The sequence below is a fragment of the Seriola aureovittata genome, chromosome 21 (genome assembly GCF_021018895.1).
Source record: "Seriola aureovittata isolate HTS-2021-v1 ecotype China chromosome 21, ASM2101889v1, whole genome shotgun sequence".
Classification (NCBI taxonomy): Eukaryota; Metazoa; Chordata; class Actinopteri; order Carangiformes; family Carangidae; genus Seriola; species Seriola aureovittata.
Window position 1 is genome coordinate 17,975,229 of NC_079384.1, and position 19,884 is coordinate 17,995,112.

Below are 19,884 nucleotides of genomic sequence, written 5' to 3' on the forward strand. Positions count from 1 at the left end.
TGTGTTTCAAAACAGGTGAAATATCTACATTCACTCTGAGGTTGTTTTGAGTATTTTTGTGTCTTTGTGGTTGTTTTTGCGACATTTTGTTGTTGTTTTCTCTTCGAAGTTGTTTCACGTCACACTGAGGTTGTTTGGTTTCTCTTCTGAAGTTGTTTCACGTCACACTGAGGTTGTTTGGTTTCTCTTCTGAAGTTGTTTCACGTCACACTGAGGTTGTTTGGCGTCTCTTTGTTGTTGTTTCGTGTCTCTTTGTTGTTTTTCTGTCACAATGAGGTTGTTTTGTGTCTCTTTGTGGTTGTTTTTGCAACATTTTGTGTTGTTTGGTCTCTTTTGAAGTTGTTTTGCGTCACGCTGAGGTTGTTTGCGTCTCTGTTTAAGACGTTTTGCATTTCTTTGTGGTTGTTTGACTCTTTTCTGCAAAACTGTGAACAGTCTCCTCACCCAGAAGTTGTGATACTAACAGAGCCTCCTGTCACCTCTGTACTCCAACCACCCTCCTGCCTCCGTCTTTGATTTTCCTCTTGTGTCTTCCACACTGGAGACAGAGCAAGACACATGTGAGTTTTTTAAGATTAATCCAGAGGAATTATCACAACTTGTCCGTCTGATTTGGATAAATCCGTGTTACACAACTTTTTTTTTTTTTACTCGGAGGGACAGGGCAGATGGTCGGTCGTGTATTTAAGAATCTTCCAGACAGAAAAGCCTGAAGTCTGAACTGGCATCTGAAGAACTCATAACTGTGATGTGAAGTTCTTTTAACCGTCAACACTGATCTGAATCTGCTGTCACAGTCAGCTCCCAAATACTTGAGCCGCTGATCGCCCTGCCACAGTCTGGAGCTGCTTCAAAGAGCCGGGAGCGGCTGACGGTTAGTGTCAGCGACCAGACGAGGCTGTCGTGGTCGAGGATGTCAGCATCCAACACGAGGACATGTTCGCCGTGCAGCGTCGTTTCACCACAGGATTCAAAACAGGAACATCGAGGGAGAAATCCAACAAAAATTTCCTTTTGAGTTAGACAGGGAAAAAAAATAAAGTCAGTGTCCATAAATCCTTCAGCTGCAAACAGCAGGCTCTTTCTCAGCAGCCAGACGACTGTGTTCACTGTGTGTGTGTTCACCTCATGAAGCAACATTACAAAGAGCTAACACCAGTAAATCCAGTTCTTTAAGGAACACATCAGTGTTGTGCAAGTTTTTACTACAGAGCAGCATATTTACACACTGACTAGAGATGCAACCAATGATTATTCTCATTGATTCATTTATTATTCAATTATTTTCCTCATTAATCAATTAATCTTTGCCTTTATATATCCAGTCATCCAGCATTCAAACAGTCCAAACCCCCAAATATTCAATGTACTATAAAGTTAGGACAAAGAAAAATCAGTAGATGTTCACATTTGAGAAGCTTAAGAAATAAAATGTTGGAATCTTTTACTCAAGAAAATTACTAAAAATGACAAACAATTATTCAGTTATCAAAATAGCTGCTGATTAGCTCTCTGTTGGTGGAATAATTGCTTAGTAGACTAACGGTTGCAGGTTTATTGCTGCTCATGTTATTGCCACAGATTTAGTATTTGACATTTGCTTTAGACAAAAAAAAAAAAGGCCTGAAAATCTGAATTTACGTTGCTACTATGTCTGGATGTACAGCATGTATGAACCTTTATGATATTTGCTGTTGATAATTAGTGGTGCTTTATAAGCTAAGATGCACTCAACATATTAATTATCACTTCATTATCGTATATTGAGTCACATTTTATAGGATATTTGCAAATACTGGTGATTACTGCAGATCATATTTAAAATGGTGCAAAATACACAACTATTGCTACTGTGTTATGTTTGATATAATTTCCTCACTGGAGATATTCACACATCCAAACGTCTTAGATGCATGTGTGTTGGAAAGCGTCCACTTCACTTTTGAAAAGAAGATCATCCCACACACTGCTCTCGCTTAGCATCACCATTTATTGATTAACACTTGACGTTTCGGTGTCTCTCATCCTTACATGTAAATTATGATGCTAAGCAAGAGCAGTGTGTGGGATGATCTTCTTTACAAGACCAATGTATGATATAAAAAATACTGAGCGTTCAACAACGTGAACAAGATGTTTGTTTCTGTCTGTTACTGAATGGATTTAGTCTTGTATAGTCTCTATACTATACTGTATATCTTCCTTCATGACATACTGTAAATCAGAACTTCAGATCTTCGTCTTGCTCCTGTGATGTTGATGGACAGAATGAAATGTGAGTGAAGTGGCTCCTCCAGGTGACAGACTGCCCACCACATGAGGATCTATAAGCTGTGTGAAGGGCGACGGATTCCACTGCAGCAACCTGGCCCACAGTGAACTCCCGCCACGGGATAAATCCAAACCCTCTTCAGACACACTGCTCGTGGCAGCTGCTGTACTGGGCAGGTTTCCAAAAGCACAGACAGACAGACAGACAGACAGACAGACAGACAGACAGACAGACAGACAGACAGACAGACAGACAGACAGACAGACAGACAGACAGACAGACAGACAGAGAGACAGACAGACAGAGAGACAGTGGAGAAGGAAAGAAAGAGAGAAGGCACAAAGAGTGTCGTCCTGCCAACACATCAGAGCTTCAGCGTTCCCAAACAAAAATCTGAGCGTCAATAATTCCACTGCTGTTTTCCGGAGCTGAATGGTTTCTCAACTTAGTGTAAAAGTTGGCACCCTGTGTGTGTGTGTGTGTGTGTGTGTGTGTGTGTGTGTGTGTGTGTGTGTGTGTGTGTGTGTGTGTGTGTGTGTGTGTGTGTGTGTGTGTGTGTGTGTGTGTGTGTGTGTGTGTGTGTGTGTGTGTGTGTGTGTGTGAGATAGTGGGAGGCCACGGGCAGGCCAGTGAAAGAGCAGTGACACAAGGGTGCACTGTTCAGGCCTCCTCTGGTTTACGTGCCAAGGCTCGACCTTTGTGTGCCGACCACACTGATCTGTTACTGTAGTACTGTTCGGTCTGGACGTCGTCACACAGTCACTGCTCATTTTAAATAGAATACAGCTATTTAAAACCATTAACATGTTTTTTTTACCCTTTAACTCCCACTTAAGTGGCTTTAAGGCTGATTGAAATCATTTTATACCAGTTTTCATTGAAGCAACATGATGTTTACACTCAAGATTTTTTTATTGGCTGCACCTGCAAATATTTGAGACTTCTTGAACATAATTTTATTTTGACACATCTGGCATCTTTGGAATCTCCACTAGAATTCAGAATAAAGTCTTATGGGTTTGATTAAAGTTGGTCTGCTCAGTGTCAGTGTGTAAAGACTGATCCACCGTCAGGCTGCTGTTAAAGAGGTTCATTATTCAGAAACATACTGACCCTATTCACAGATCTATGCAGAAAAGAAGTTATTAATGCACGAGTACAAAGCTGGAAGCACACAAATATAATTGTATGCTGTTGTATTAAGATTTACTTTAAATGGAATTAAGGAGTCAGAGTTTCAGTTAGGCCGCCAGAGTTTTGAAAATAGAGGTTTTGACTCCATGTCCTTAAAGGTCTCTGACTCCACCAAAAATAAAGTAACTAAAGTAAATTATGTGAATTTTTCATATTAAGTCGTTGTTTCCCATAATGAAGATTTAAAGTATTAAATCTGTGACAGCTGTAAGTAGCTCTTCTGGACCTTTCAATCATACATCATGATCTTCAGCAGCAGATTGTTTACACACTATAATATGTTTTCTCAATACTCAATAATGAATCCTTATATATCCAATATGTTGTTGACCTAAAATCAATTGAGTGTATGAAACAAACCTAGAATCAGCCAATAAAATATCCATGTACGGATTTTGACTTAAACATTGTCCACACGTTTAAAAAAAAAAAAAAAAAAAAAAAAAAAATCCCAGAAAAAATGTTGTTAGTGTAACAAGTGATTCATTTACAGTTTTACTTGAGTACACAGGTATGAGCTGCTTCAGGCTTTATTTATATAGCACTTTTCATTCCAGGGGGGAAACACAATCTGCTGCACAAAGCATGAATTATCAAGGAAGTTACAACCACAAAAACTATGTGGACAGTGAAGATAAAACACAAACACATAAATGATTCGCATGAATTAAAAACCATTAAGAAAACATAAAATAATTAAGACCAACAACTGATCAAAAGAAAATGTACTAAAAGTATCAAAAGTCATTAAGCAGAATGGCCCCTGTCTGGGTCGTTTTATTGGCTCATTGGTGAATCGTTGGAGGTGGAGCCGATTGACACTGTTTCACATGCGGTACAGCCGGATGTGTAGTCTGAAATAAGGCCTCATATTTTTACAAACCACAGAAAAAAAAATCTGAACAGCAACTGCAAACTGTTGCTGTCGGATTTAAAAAGGAAAGTAAAAGAATACACTGGCTCTATGTGTGTATCTGGCATTAAATTGAACTACTCAAGTACAGTACAAGTACCTCAAAGTTGTAGGCTACACAAGTACAGTACTTGAGTAAATGTACTTAGTTACATTCCACAGCTGCCTCAGTAAAAAACAGGGGTGTACGCATACTTTTGGCCACATAGTGTAAAACAGAAAATTCAGTTTATCTCAAATGAATTTAATTTTCATACTGTTCGATTATAAAAGTAACTGTTGGAAACTTATATAAAATGAAAATATAATAAATTCTTTTGCATTAGAGGAGCTCATGATGATGTTTGTTTTTTTTTTTTTTATGTTTTGTTATATATAATAAAACATAAAAGAAAGTGTGTTTTCACAAAGCGTGTGCATGTGCGCCTCTTTGTTTACAGGCTGCATGGAGGCAGACGGACGGAGCTGTGGAGAGGCAGCACACAGGTTGCATTTCAGGACAGCCAGTCATCGCCCGGCTCCTCTCCGCTCCGCAGCGCCCCTCTCCGGCCTGCGGCTGCACTGCGAGGAGACGCTGCGTGTGTATGTGTGTATGTGTGTGTGTGTGTGTGTGTGTGTGTGTGCGCGCCCGCTGACCGACTGCCGCTGAAGAGACAACACCGCTGTCTGCGCTCAGGTAAGAAAAACCCCCGACACATTTCTTTTTATTTGAATCGATCCAACCTGCACCGAGACACGGGCACGAGACCCGCGAGCCGAGCCCCGCGTCGCTAAATCCTCCATCGGCGTTCGTCTTGTCACTTAATATTTTTTGCATGAGGTGGGAGAGGTTGGGCCTGTGTGCGTTACACGTATAGAAATATCATGCACATGAAATGAGACATTTTTCCTCGCATCATATGCAAACGCACGCTCTCCTGCAGCAGTTTATTTCACATGTTTATGCTTTTTTTTTTTTTTTTCAAAACAGATTTTTATTGATCCTCCTCTACAATAAACACAGAAACGTGTTTTTGTTGCAGCCATCATCGCTCCAGTCCCGGAGGAGCAGAGCAGTCACCTCCCCACTAACACGGGCAGATTGCTTTTCTTGTTTTCTCGTCCTTCTCTGCTAAAAAAAAAAAAAAAAAAAAAATGTCTCCATCCTCCTCTGGAGCAGGTTATGCTTTCTCTCCTGCCACTCGGATATTGTCCTTGCGCGCGGTAACGAGACTAATCCCCGAGAATATTTATAATCTCATTATTGAAGGCTGTCAGGAGGACGACATGTTATTCCTCTCTTGATATTTACTCCAGTTTATTAGCGGTGACCACTTCTTTTCTTTGTGTCGTCTCATTTGAGCACAGTGTGTGTGTGTGTGTGTGTATGCGTGCGCGCGCGTGTGTGTGTGTTGCTTTTTTCCCTCTCCCGTTATTCTGGATCTTTCGCCTCTTTCTTGCATCTGAGGGCCTGAAGGGTTTCTGCCTTTATTATGTATCATAAAATCCTGCATTTAAATTTAAAGAAGTGTGTGTTGCCTTCATGTACCACCTTCCATTATTAAGGGAATAAATGATGATGATGATGTAGGGAATCGGAATGATGCGGCGCCTATGTGCGCAAATGCCAAGCCCATTTTTCATGTGATGAACGGTGGAGAGTGTCCGCGCAGCAGCGCAGCGTCTCCGCTTGTCTCACAGCCCGAGCGGTGAACCGGGCTGCTTATCTGACACATATGGGCTCTTCAGTAATCCGCCCGGGGTCAGCGGACACGATCTGATCCACAGTAGGTGCGTGAAAGCCTCTCACCATGAACCCTCTCTGCAAACCAAATGAAAACAATAGGCCAGTGAAAATAATACCTGCGGTCTGGTGGAAGTGGAGGGACGCACTGGAATGAGGCTCTTTCTTCGCCTCGGCTCGGACACACCTCTTTCCCATCCCCGTGGGGTTTTTTTTTCTCGTGCGCCCTCGTTACATCGATTTCTGCTACAAGGCGGGGACTGTAGTCTGTAACCGCAGCTTGAAGCCATTCCGAGCGGCCAGATGATGATCCGCTGAGAGGCACGAGAGACAGACACCTCGGTGTCTTTCTGTTACTGTTTTGATAGATAGAGCAGCAGACAGGCCTTCTGCAAGTTTCTGCAGCGCTTTGGCACAAGTTGTTACTGGGGAGACGCACTGGTATGCACACACAGAGGATCTCTAGTGGCCCCTCCCTCCCAGAGAACTGCTCAACTTGTTCACATTAAGGTTCAGATATTTTTTACCTGTCCATATGAACCATAGGCTTCTCTAACCAATTCTCCCGTCCATACTGTCCGTGAAGGGCTCACAAGGTAATATACTATTAAAGGGCGCTCCACTCATTACCAAGCCAAGATATCCTGACTTTATGGTGCGTTCAATTTGACCTGAAGGTTGGAATTTCTGAATTCCCAGTCAGAAATTTCACCTGTAAGGCCTCCTGAACTCAGAAAATTGGAACACTGCAAATCCAAGATGGCTGCTCTGTGCATTAGCAGGAGTGAAAGCTGTAGTAATATATTGTTTATTACACACAGAACTGCCCAACTTCTATCAGTGGAAATGTTGCTAAAATACACCATCATCTGTAACCTATTTTCAAGCTCAGGCCGAGGAAACCCTGAGGACATCACTGTGTCATCAGACGGTCAACGCTGTTTGTTTCCCGTTTCCATCCCACAGCCAGCGTCGGTTCGTTTAAATCATGATCACGATCGTTCTTTAACCACCTGTTGTTATTATTGTAAACAAGACGATGGAACTTTCATGAACCTTTTTAATTAAGTTTTTTTATTTGAACCCAAACTGTTATTTTTGCACTTAAACCAAAGCTTAATCACAGCATTGTCACGTCATAAGACTTAGATAAAGATTTATTTTTTATTTTAACAGCTTAGAAGTCGCAGATGAATGATGTTGTCCTGTTGATGGGACATGAGATCAGAAAAGGTTTGTTTTTCTAGAGGACCAAACGTGTATTTTGTCATTTAATTTGAAGGACTTGTGAGTAAAATCTGTGGATTTTACCTTTAATTTTGGGTTTTGAACCACAGGTAAACGCTTAAGCCTTTGAAAACACCAGGAACAATGATGGAAGTAAATCCAGGACTTTAATGGCTCCGTTCATAACAAACATGATTTATTGAATTTCATAAATGTTTTCCAATATTGTCAATAAACCAAACAAATCATTCATCAAGCAGTTGAAAGGAACTCTACAACACTGCACGTGGTTGTGTAGTCAGTAGGTTAATCGTTATATCAAAGCCCTTAATTGAAACAGTCCCTCCTCTGAATTTGGCTGCTGACTTCATCCAGTCGTCACCTTCACCAACGCAGCCTCCAGCGTCAGCCTCATGAAATGAATCCACGCTGTGGTGCTGCATTTAGCAGAGGCTGTCAGCTCGTTGCCTCACGCAGGCTCCAGTCCAGAGGTGGCTGAGTCTGTTTGGACGGGGCCTGGCTGAGGAGCTTAGGCTGGCAACACCAGCAGCATCTCTTAGATTACGTCTCTGCACTCGAGCTTTTATAGAAATCATTCAGATTTACTGTTTGACTCAGATATCTGCTTCACAGCAAATGTTCTTCGGTTTCAGCTTCTGAATGTGAGGATTTGCTGATTTTCTGTGGTTTATATGATATTAAACTAAATATATTTGGATTTTGAAAAGAAAAAGGATTTTTTTTTCACTGTTTTCTGACATTTAAAGGAAAGAAAATCGAGAAAACATTTATCAACATTCAACAAATTGCCAATAATTGAGTGCAAATCGATTCCCAGGCAAAACAACTCCCCTTTCTTCACCCAGTAGGAAAAAGACAGGATTGACCTGCGAGAGCTGTGACGACGTCAAAAGAAGCTTCTTGGACGTCTTTTTCCTTGATTCCGTTGTCTCGTTAAAGAGAAGAAGAAATGCCACGGCGAGCTTTAAACTGCATTCTTGTGCTCAGTTAATTGGCTCCATGCTGATGGAGGACTTTGGCTCATTGCACCAGTAGCACCAGTGTGTGTGTGTGTGCTAGGTGTGTGTGTGTGTGTGGCAGCTCCGGTTCTAGTGTGCATATTGAAACGAGCAGCAGCTGCAGCATCTGATTATTTAACGCTCTGCACACCGTGAAAACACAGAAGACTTCCTCATAGTTTGAATTCCACGCTGACAGATTTTTAGTGACGTGTTTTTGACTCCTCTGCAGACTGGAGCTGAAAGTCTGCCTTTGATTATGTAAGAAATGTCTTGTTTGAAGTGGCTGCAGTGTCTTTAAACTGGGAGGAGGATGTGTGGAGAGGTAGCAGGGTGTGGTGGACATCCTGGAGGTGTGAAAACAAAGATGGAAAATGTGACTTTCCTTTGGCAGCTAAACATGTGTATCTGTAGCTGCTGAGGCCCCGTGCGGACGGGGCCCCTGCAAGATGTTTCCCCTCCAGCGTTCAGACGGAGGGCAAAATGGAAAACAGGGCTGCAGCGTCAGCCGCTCCACTGCAGGGCCGGGCCCACATTAGAAAAGGTAGAGCCGGTCTGTGGCCACCGGGGGCTGGGAGGCTGGGCGAGGACTCGGAGAGAGGGAATGATGAGGAAAAAGTAGGTCAGAGATACGGAGGCAGTCGAGCATGAGAGCAGCATCCTCGTCTCTCAGCTGAGCTACGAGCAGCGCTGGTGAGCGAGCAGCACCACACAGCTTCAGACACAACCCTTTGTTTGTGGCTTTTATCTGGTTTAGCGCCGAAACGATGAGCAATTAGTGAAATTACATGAAATTAATGGACAATTTTGAAGGAAAAAGGCTAAATATACACATTATGCACTAAACATGCTCAGACGATACAAGCAGGTTGAACGTTTCGTAGATAAACCCTTTAACATCCACGCTCCCTGAAGACACCATATGTTTACAGCTTAGGTTGCATTCTGTGAGATGCAGTAGAGCTGAAACAATAAGTCCATTGATCTGGGGCTGCAGCTGAAGATTATTTTCATTATGATGTTCATTTTGTCCGTGAATTGGGTCGTTTGTTTTGCTTGTTCTGTAAAATGTCAGTGACAAATGTTCATCACAGTTTCCCACATTCATAGAAGCTTCAGTTTGAAATGATGTGAAATAGAGAAAAGCAGCAGATCCTGACATTTTTAGAAGATGGAAGCAGAAAATCAACATTTTTTACAGCAGATTAATAATTTATCCCGGTCTGGATTCTGAAATGTGAGGATTTCCTGCTTTTCTTTGTCATGTATGATGAAGATCGTTGGGTTGCTCCAGTTACTTTCTCTAGGATTGATTGATTAATGTACAGCTGTAACTAATGATTATGTTCATTATAATTTAATCTGTAGATGATTTCTTTGATTAATCTAATGAGGTTTGGTAAATGTCCAGAAATAAAGGTATTTAGTTTAAACTAATGTAAAAAGCAGGTAATCCTCAGATTTTAGAAGATGGAAGCAGAAGTGTTTTGACATTTTGGTTTGGTTTAATGACTATAATAATGAATCATTTATCAAAACTGATTATTGATTAATTTTTGGTTTATTAATCAACTAATTGTTGACTGAAAAGCAACCATTTTGACACCAGATTGATATAAATCGTTTCTCAAGCAAAAATGCCAGAAATTCTCTAGTTCCAGTGTCTGAAATGTAAAGATTTCCTGGTTCTCTTCTTCTCATATGAAACTAAACTGAACATCTAAATGTTTTCTACTGTTGATGCAACAAAACAAGAAACTTAAAAGACATCACCTCGGCCTGTAAGATCCTGTAAGGGGCATTTTTGACTCTCTTCTGATAGATTTTATAGACTAATCAAGAAGATAATCAGCAGATTACTCAATAATGAAAATAACTACATTTCCCATAATGCAACTATTTGTGTTTGACCATCCCTTCATGGTAAATCCACAGGTCTTTGTAACTCCAAACCTCCTTTTCTAAAGCAAACTGAAATAAATGAATTGTCAAGTTGAATCTCAGATAATCCTGATGACGTCACTGTGACATTTTAAGGTTCATTTTTCAGACTTGACAAAAACTCCAAACGTCCATTTCCATATTTTGCTCCGCTTTGGGTCACCACACTTTGCAAACACAGAGTTTCAGCCTGCATGTCTTGCTGCATGCTCCTGGAGCTGTGTCAACATCCTCTGTTGACCGTGCTCCTTGCAGAGCCGGGGCCTGTGCCAAGATTACATTTTCACACGCCCCTTAGAAGGACAAGCTGCATCAGCAGACCTCTCAGCCCTTTCCCCCTCATGAAGCTGCGACAAAGACCGCTGTCACGTTCCCTTTCTGCAGCAGGTGAAATTTGTGTGCTTCTGTTTTGTCCCAAAGCAAATTATCAAGAGGGTCTGGCCCCGTCTGCGTCAACACAAAGACTGAAGAACTGGTGTCCTCATAGGAATAAAAGCTCTATAGTTTGTAGAGCTGTTAATGGCGTTTTGTTCTTTACATGAGCATCAAACCAACTCCTGTAAATATAACCATGATGAAGACTAATCTACATTTCCTCTGTACATACACTTATCAGCTGAAGGACTCTGTTCTTATCAGCCTTGAGTTTGTTTGCTCTCTAACCGGCCGAGCTCCCGGATGCAGAGTGAACGAACTCTCAGAGGGATTGTCTGCGTTGGCAAGGGTGCAGCTCTCGTCTTGTTTGGATTCTGTCATGTGTAATGCTACAATGGGAGTTTTGTCCGGGAGCTGTGTGTGAGGACTGAGAGTACGCTATTCATCAGACTTTCTATGGGACACACAAATGTCACTCTACCATTGATAAGATATTGGGACCTCCCCCTTTTTAAAAAAAAAAAAAAAGAAAAAATTAAAACACTAGAACTGGTTTTGTTTATATTTTTGTTAGTGACAACAAATCCCCCAAAAAAGCTTTAAACCAACAACGCATTAGTCCGTCTCCCAGCGCTGTCCATCTTACTTTCCCCGCCTGTGGCTCCCAGCCTCAGAGTTGTTGGGCAGATAGGTCTGGTGTCGTGCTGACTGACGGCTGCCTGCCTGTTTGGAGTTTTCTATGCAGGATTGAGATTAATGGGAATGGGGATGTCATGTTCCTGTGTCTCAGCCAGAAAAGTGAGGAAAGATAAGGCCATGAAAATGTCGACAAGCGTGGGAGAAATCAGTGCCGCTGTGCAGGTTGTTGTAAGTCAATTTAAAGAAATAACAACTCCTAACAAACACTAAGTTATCTGCTACTAACGACCGCTACTCATGTGCCAGCTGAAAACAACGGTGGCGGGATGGATGAGCGACTTGCTGCTGATTGGCTGGACTAAAATTAACAACGCCTACCAAACAGAAACTGGCTAACATGAACTCAATGTAACGGAAAATCCGTCCGCTCCCTTGTCTGAAGTTGTAAATCTTTAAAAGCAGCTCACAAATATGTAATTTAACTTTTAAAAAAAAAAAAGGCTAATTGATTTCCAAAAACAGCTGGGCACTGCAATTTTTAACAAACGTAACTCAAACAGGAGAAAATATTGTATTTGTTGGGGACTATTTTCAGTGGTGGATTAATCCACGTTTGGTGCTCTAGTGAGTATTTCCAGCATCAGGACAGTGTGTGTGTGTGTGTGTGTGTGTGTGTGGGACTGAGTCAAAGTAAACTGCAGCGTGTGTTTATGTTAATGAAGGAACATGTCACCCAGTGCAACAGTATGGCTCATTGATATGTTTTTAATAGTTTCTGGAAACAGAGGAGCTCTATGGCTCAGTGGAATAAGATATAACAGGCTCTGGACACACAGATAACACTTTGTTTGTTTGGGCATTTTGTGGACAATAATGTTTCTATATTTATCCTTTAACATTTTATATTTTCACTTGAGTGTATTTTTCCTTGCTTTCCTTTTTAAAGTGTTTTTAGTTTCCACCTCGTCCAATTCATGACGTTTGTGCTGAGCGTGGAACGATGTGTAAAGAGCCAAGGTCAGGAGATATGAAGGTACACAGAGGGGAGGTCACATAGCTGAGCCAAGTGCAGCTTTAGATGAGGTTTTATAGGGTAAAACCACAGCAACACTTTAGGCATTGCCCTCTGTAAAGAGACAATTGCATCAGGTGCAGTCACACAACGCTGCAGTGGTGTTAAACAAGAGCTTAAAGAGGATCCTTAACAACAACACAATAGGTTACTACATTACAAGTACAAGTCCTACATTCAAAATCCTACTATACAGAAGTATTACAGTGCAAATAAATCTACTTCATGTATGAGAAATAAAAGTACTTGAATCCTGACCTGACAGATTATTATAAATAACATTAGATTTTGGATACAGTTAGCTAATATTTAGTGGTCTAGTGCCTCCAAATAGTCACAACATAAATCTGAGGTGTCATGAGATGTTTAATTGGAGAGAAAAGGAGAAGAAACAAAGATCTGACACAAAGAAGTTTAAATTCTTTAGACTTTTTTTGATATCTTCTTCTTTTGGCCTAAAAGAAGTTATATGTATGTTTTGCTATTTCTACATAGCTAACATTAGCATTAGCAGCTGTTAATTTACTAGTCTTGGCAAGAGCTAGACAGTGACTTGGGCAGGGGCTAGCTGGTTAGCATGCGAACTTCAGTAGAAGAAAATAAGCTATAGAAATAAGAGCCAAACGAGTTAAAATTAGTGTTTTAAATTGCTGGAGACAGCTCTTCGTGAGTAAAAGAATAAAGTTTGATGCTGAACTTGCAACGTTTCCTCTAGGTAAGTAAACAGCTGCTAATGCTAATGTTAGCTATGTAGTGATAGCAAAACTTACAAATAGCTCCTTTATTGACCAGCCACAGTTAAAAACGGTAGAATGACATATTCTCAGAGCCGTTAAACAGTTATTTAAGAGGAGAAAAGTCTGTGTTAACCGATAACAACTTATAGACAAACAAGACAAGGGGACTCAGCTAGATGCTATTTTGTAGGTGCCCACAAGCCAAAAAGGATGGTAGTCACACTTAGAAATGTGTTGCATTCACATATATTTTTTAAAATGTAAAATCTTAATTTGTAAACTGACACATCAATTTATCTCTCTCATAAAATCCAGTATAGTAAAAAGTACAATATCACCCCCTGAAATGTAGAGGAATGGACTTTTCACCACATATAGTATACAGTATATAAACAATACAATTTAAATTCTCCAATTTTGGTCCATAATAATTTCATATACTAATAGTATAATGTATTTTTTGTTTGGTGCAGGCTTTAAGCAGCACCTCAGAGAGATTAAACAGACCCGTGTTTATGTGCCAAAGTGGGCATGAGGGTGAAACTAAAGATCAGGAGCTGGTAAATCTGCATTGCCATACAAACACAGAAAGAGCAGTTTGGATGCCGAGACTGATTATGCCATAAGCTGTCTGCACTGGCTCAGGTTGTAAGTTTGCGTATATGTGTGTGTGTAGTGTGTAATAGTGAAAGTGATTGTGTGAGAGGGCAGTGAAAAAAAAAAAATGATTCAAGCTGAAAACTACTGATGTAACCAGAGGCTTGGGTTTAATCCGATATGTAATCCTCTTTTTATGAGATTTGACGCAACTCGCATCTCGCCTGTTGAGGGAGCATGTCAGGACGGTAAGGTCCACTTCCTGTGGTACAGTATGCAGTATTGGCATCTTCATGAGTCATTCTGTGCTGAAATATGGCGGTGAAGTGCTGCACAAGTTTTGTCACAGGTCGAGCGGGTCCCAGAGGTTGTCAGGGGGTGTTTAGAAAGTGAGGACGGCGTGCACATGAGCAGGAGGGACTATTTTTATCTATGGGGCTGTAACATGAAGCGCCGACCCCACGTCAGGATGTATAAATAACTGGTTTTCACAGACACAGTGTCTGTTTACATTTGGAGGTGACGGACTGGGTTGTGCACCGGAAGAGTGAGAAGTGTCCATGAAGTGCGCCATCATTATATTTGATCTTTTGTCCTTGTCAACTGGTTTGCATGTTACATTTCTTAACTTGTCATATAACACAGTAATGAGTCACTTCCTGTCCTGATCATCAGTCATTGATGTTGCTCTGGGGTTGTGCTCCTCTGCAGCCTGACCTGCGACTGGCAATGGAGTACGCGAACAACGCCTCAAACAGCTACAGTTCTGGAGACCCCATGAGCGCCTCCTTAGCCAACATGACCATCAGTGACCAGCACCACCAGGAGAACGGGGTCCAGATGGGACACAGAAGCCCTGGAGACACCAAAATGAAAGGTCAGACATGGGAAATACAGACAAACTGGTGCCATAAAGCCCATAAAGAGAGGATGCCTTAAGTTAATGTTTTCCAATGCTGTGAAGGTAAACATGGCAGGTACAGAGATAGATGACACATCATTAGCAATGTCTTCCTATCATATTGTCATTACAGGTGAGAGTGACTGGCTATTATAGCAACAGTAACAGACATTTGTCATCAAACTCTTCAATAACTAATTATATTTTGATTAAAGTAAATTTATTAACAAAAATGTGGAGAATGATCAAATCATATGATTCCAGTGACGGTTCAGCTTCAATATAACAGGAGATACACAACTGTGACACGTCACATGTAAAAATACACACAGAATGTTAATATATGAACATGACGGAGCAACATTAACATAGAAGAATCTGTGACATCAGCAGCGTTTGTAGCATAAAGGAAAAAAGAGGAGTTTTAAATCTAGATTTGAATCTCAACAGAAGCTGCTTCCTGAATTTGCATAAGGAGTTTAACTCAAAGAAGTGGAGCCTGATGAGCAAAGAATCTACTGCTGAAAGTTTTTTTTTTTTAGTAAATCTTGGAGCAGTTAAATAACTGACATGAAGAGAAGGTGAAGGTCGTGATACAGCGTAATGAGATGGAGCTGCAGGAAGGAACCAGTTCATTTAAAGCTTTGTAAGTCTGGACCAGATGAAGAGCTTTTCTGGATCTTATAAATGATAGTTGATCGATGACAATAATGAAAATAATGACTCCGCCCAGACATGATTTTATCATAAATAAAATGTACATTTACAAATTTAATAGAAACCTCCAATTTAGCATTTATTAGCTGAATATAAACATTTATTTACATGATACTGTTATATAAACAGATAATGAATGACAATATAATATAACATAGTTTTAATTATTAATAATGTAATAAACTTTATTTGTATAGCACTTTTCATACAAGAAATGTGGTGCAAAGTTCTTCACATGAGAAGAGATAAAATGAACATAAAAACATTTAAAAACATTAATGTAAAATGAGATGGAATAATAATACAATATTGAATCATTTAAAAATAATAATAATGATAATTAAAATAATTTAAAAAAATAATTACTACATAAATGCGTCGTCTATTGTACGATACAATATTAAAGAATTAAAAGGTCTCCTTATATCTGATTAAAACTACATTATGATCTGTTTTGAACCATTGATTACAGCAGGTGATGAATAGGACCCAGCTGATTTGTGGGTAAACTTTGGGATCCACAGGTTAAAGGTCAACTCAACCCCCTGTCAAGTCTCTGTGGCTTCATGTTGGAGCTTCAATCCCAGGAGACGATCTAAAAGAGAAAACGTCCTCGCACAGTTTCCTAAAAGTCAGTGTAGTCTGTGTGTAAAGAGCCGGGGCAGAGGCCGGGACCCAGAGTTTCTACTGTGCTTTGTTTTAATCCCTCTTTACATAATGGATACAAGACATGCTTGACTGGGCCTGAGTGCCTGACTGCAGCTGCACTGTGCTCTGTAATCCAGGCATCTGGGTCAGAGCCCTCAGAACGAGCTCTGTCTCCGTCCTGAGCCACTGTTCGCTCCCAATTCAACTCATAAACAATCAGGCTTTGAATGCAGCACAGAAAACATCCACTTTTTAGGGAGGATGATATTTGAAGACTAGGAGGATTATTACTGTGAAAACCAGCAGATAAATGTCGAGGGGGGTGGTTTGTTTGAGTTAGTAAAATAATAACAGTCCTGACAGATTGTGCTCAGCTTGTAGCTGATCATCAGTTTCAGGCCTGTTTCCCTCTTTCTTACCCCCCGATCAACCATATGGCCAATTAGTACGTAGCCTAGCGTTCCCCAGTTTACAGCCCTCACTAGTGCAGTCGTTCTCCCCGTTCCCGTTCTCCATCGTCTCATACGCAAACAGGAAGCGGTGCGCAGGGTCAGGTCCGTCCACAGAGGTAAACAGCAGTGAAGCACACAGTGAGTATCTGATTGGTCTGAGTAGGAGACATAGCCAAGTAGTGCAGCAGTAGTATTTGTAGGGTGAGGTTAGTGGTGTGGTGAAGGTTTGTTTGAATGAAGTGTGGAACTGTATTTGTGTTTTATGGGTTTAAAGACGGTTTAGTTATTTCATGTCTGAAATATACAAAATATAACCGTGAATTCTACGGTGGCCCTGAGGGCTCAATGCACTGCAACTGCAGAAAACATCTTCATCAATCTGACAACACGTGCTGCAGATACACACAACACAACAGAAGTGTTTCCAGGGGACACTAAAAGGTGATGAACCCAGCCGGGACGCACTTGCATGGATGTCTTATGATACATGTGTTATGCTACGCCCATGTGCGCTTATTGTTCGATGTTTTTAACTTCAAAAGTCACAAAGCTTTGAAAAAGTGCGTCCCAGCATGGTTCAACACTTTTTAGTGTCATTCCTTTGTGTCCCTGCACAGCGCACGTGTTGTCAACTTGATGAAGACGCCTGTGGTCACTTGTCTACAAATATGTGAAACAATAAAAACAGTTCATTCAGGTAAATTCTCATGTACAGGAGCTTTTCCTGCTCTCCTCAGTAAACCAGGCTGAGCAGAGGTCTGATCAGCTGTAACTGGAAACACCTGTAGTGCCGCACAGAGCTGCAGTGAAGTTTGTATGATCACCATTTTCTAAATGGGTCCCACCCACCAGAAAACTTTGGCAGGAAATAATATGTTCATGTCGGACCCCCATGATGATTGCATGACTGCAATGTAGTGACAATGTAGTTCTGTATTTATATATCAGGTTAATGTGGGTTTGATTGCATCTAACGACTTTGGCTGATGTGAGGCATCTGTGTTTGGTTTTCAGGCACTTCAGTGTCATTAAGGGTCAATATATTGGATTTATTTTAGATTCTCAATTTTGGATCTTTACATCAGCACTGTTAAAATTGGAATCTGGTAATTACGGTAACTCAGATGTGACTTGAAAGGCTCTCAGAACCAGAATACTGAGACTATAGTCCATCATTAACAGTGTTGTTGTGTTCATGTTGTAATACAAGACTTCATCTTAATTATTTTTGTCATTATGATATTTTATTACAATTTAAATGTGGTATTTTCTATGTTTTATATGATGCATTACAGTTACACAGAACAACCCTGATTTTATGTGACTGTAGTGGAGGTAAATCAGTCTGACTGGGTGGGAAATGATCAGCTACATGAATTTCCTGTGAATGAATATTGTGTAAAAACACCATTAATCATCCTCGATATATTGTCACATTATTTTAAAAATCAAGGTATTTGCTCAAAAATGTGTGTCATATATAAACATGCAGACTGTTGCTGAGGTTTTAACCATGTAACTTTTTATTTCCTGCTCACGTGAACATCAGATGTGTATGATTTCACCTGTGACTCCTGCCGTTGTCAGTTTCCTTCATGAGCCTCGAGCTTGACTCCCAGTTTACCTTTAATCCACAGACAGTGAAGCAGTGCTCAGTGAGAACGGCCTCAAATCTATGTCTGAACTCTCTCAGGCAGATAGCGGTGAGGACGAGGTGACACCCGGTACGCGCCCCCCCCCCCCCCCCCCCCAGCCTGCTTTAAAACCAAAGATTGTATTAACAAAAATTAACCCGCATTTAGCATGTGTGCAGATTATCAGTTTGTTTTCTCCTTTTTTTTAACAAATAACCTTTCTTTGTTTTAGAGATGTTTTTGCAGAAATGTGAATCTTGGTTTGCTGATTTTCATCCAGCTCACAGTTTCCCACCTCTTAACCTTCCTGCCTGTTTGCTAGTGTACGCTTTAAAGCTGCTAATTTGTCCGGTGTATTTATAGCCTCCTGGCACATGTAGCTGCGTTGTCACTACACACAAAGTGCAATAAGAACATGTAGAATCACCACAGCCTCGCTGACTGACGTGGAAAACACCGGCTCTGTGTGCGACTGTAAGAATTAGCCGCGGTCGCTCCGGTCTGGGTCAGGCCAGGCTTTGATCATAAACACTGAGACTGACAGCTTGTCCAGAGTGGAGCTGGAGGAGGAGGGGAGCGGCCGTCAGCGGTGAAGGGGGCTCCTTGATCTGTTTAACAGCTCCTGAGTGTGTGAACATGAGAAATACCACAAGTGGCCCGACACAAGGTCGGAGGAGAAGATTTAGCTGAGTAAGCCTGGACAGGTTGAGATTTAGGGCTGAACGATTCCTAATTTCTTCTCTTGTCACTTCATCAGTCATGGAGACTGTTATTAACTCCTGTTGTGGAGTCATATGATCTGCTACAACAAGAAAGACCTCAACAGGCTTCAGCTAATCCAGAACAAGGCTGCCAGACGAGTTTTAAGATGTCCACTGTAATGGATAGTAGACACTTCACTTCACTTTGGCTTGCTCCTGTTTATAAAGAACGTGATATTATCAGGTGCACCTCCATTCACTCTCTGATCAGCTGCATAATTATCCCACTGTTTATTAAGTAACTGCAGTTTGCTAATTTGTCAAGGGGTGTAATTGTGTGCAAAACTCACTTTTCGGTACATACCTCGTTTTTGAATTCACAGTTTGGTATATTTTTAGTACAGTGAAGAAAAAGAGACATTACATGTCTTCAAATTTATTGTGAATTTCACTTGTAAACATAAATGTGTAATTGTAAACTTGTAACCCAGTGGCAAATATAATTAGACATAATTATAATATATAATATAAATATGATAATAATAAAATTAAGATCCATTTTTTGCCTTTATTCTGATAGCCACAGTGAGAGAGGGAATACGACTTTATTCGCTAACGTGTCGTAGACCGGCCATCAGAACACAAAATGTTCTGCACGTAATGGTTACGCATGGTTAAAGCTAGATTCTATTCATTTGGATCACGCATCATGCAAACTGATCCGGACATCCTGTCACGAACGGCACAAATACCTGTACTGTTACATCTCTAAATTCCTCATTGTCAACTTAAAGCTGCTTGGAATACTGCTGCTTCTTGGTTTACTGTGTTTAAAATGATGCTACCTTTCCCCTTTTTCTTTTTTTCTTTTTTTTTTTTACTATTTTTCTTTTATGATGTATTTTGAGAGTATGAACTCCAGGAAGATTAATACCTGCCATGGTGGAAGCTAATGTGGATCCACGTAAATAAACTGACTAACATGTATTTATCCCACAGCAGCAGAGACATTTGCAGAGACGGGTGGTGTCGAAGCTGTGTCTGAGCTCTCAGAAATGGAGCGCACCTCGTGTGGAGATGAGGGGCAGCTTGGTACGCCGTCTGTGTTTGAGCTGCTTGCCT

At 40.8% G+C, this 19,884-nt stretch overlaps 1 protein-coding gene across 27 annotated transcripts in view; it reads left to right on the top strand.

Annotated features, from left to right (window-relative positions):
• Positions 1 to 4,866: 4,866 nt before the first annotated feature.
• The window catches only part of LOC130162224 (microtubule-associated protein tau-like), a 33,222-nt gene continuing 18,204 nt past the window's right edge, over positions 4,867 to 19,884 (top strand). For 2 of the 27 annotated variants that reach the window (XM_056365853.1, XM_056365864.1), the window contains exons 1-4: positions 10,892 to 11,531; positions 14,421 to 14,586; positions 18,065 to 18,151; positions 19,762 to 19,854. In XM_056365853.1, the coding sequence (XP_056221828.1) occupies positions 11,421 to 11,531; positions 14,421 to 14,586; positions 18,065 to 18,151; positions 19,762 to 19,854 (457 nt within the window). In that variant the 5' untranslated portion in view covers positions 10,892 to 11,420. Of the gene's footprint in view, positions 5,056 to 8,903; positions 9,042 to 10,843; positions 11,532 to 14,420; positions 14,587 to 18,064; positions 18,152 to 19,761; positions 19,855 to 19,884 lie in introns of those variants that run through there. The other 25 variants (XM_056365866.1, XM_056365868.1, XM_056365861.1 and 22 more) reach the window with 24 other exon arrangements.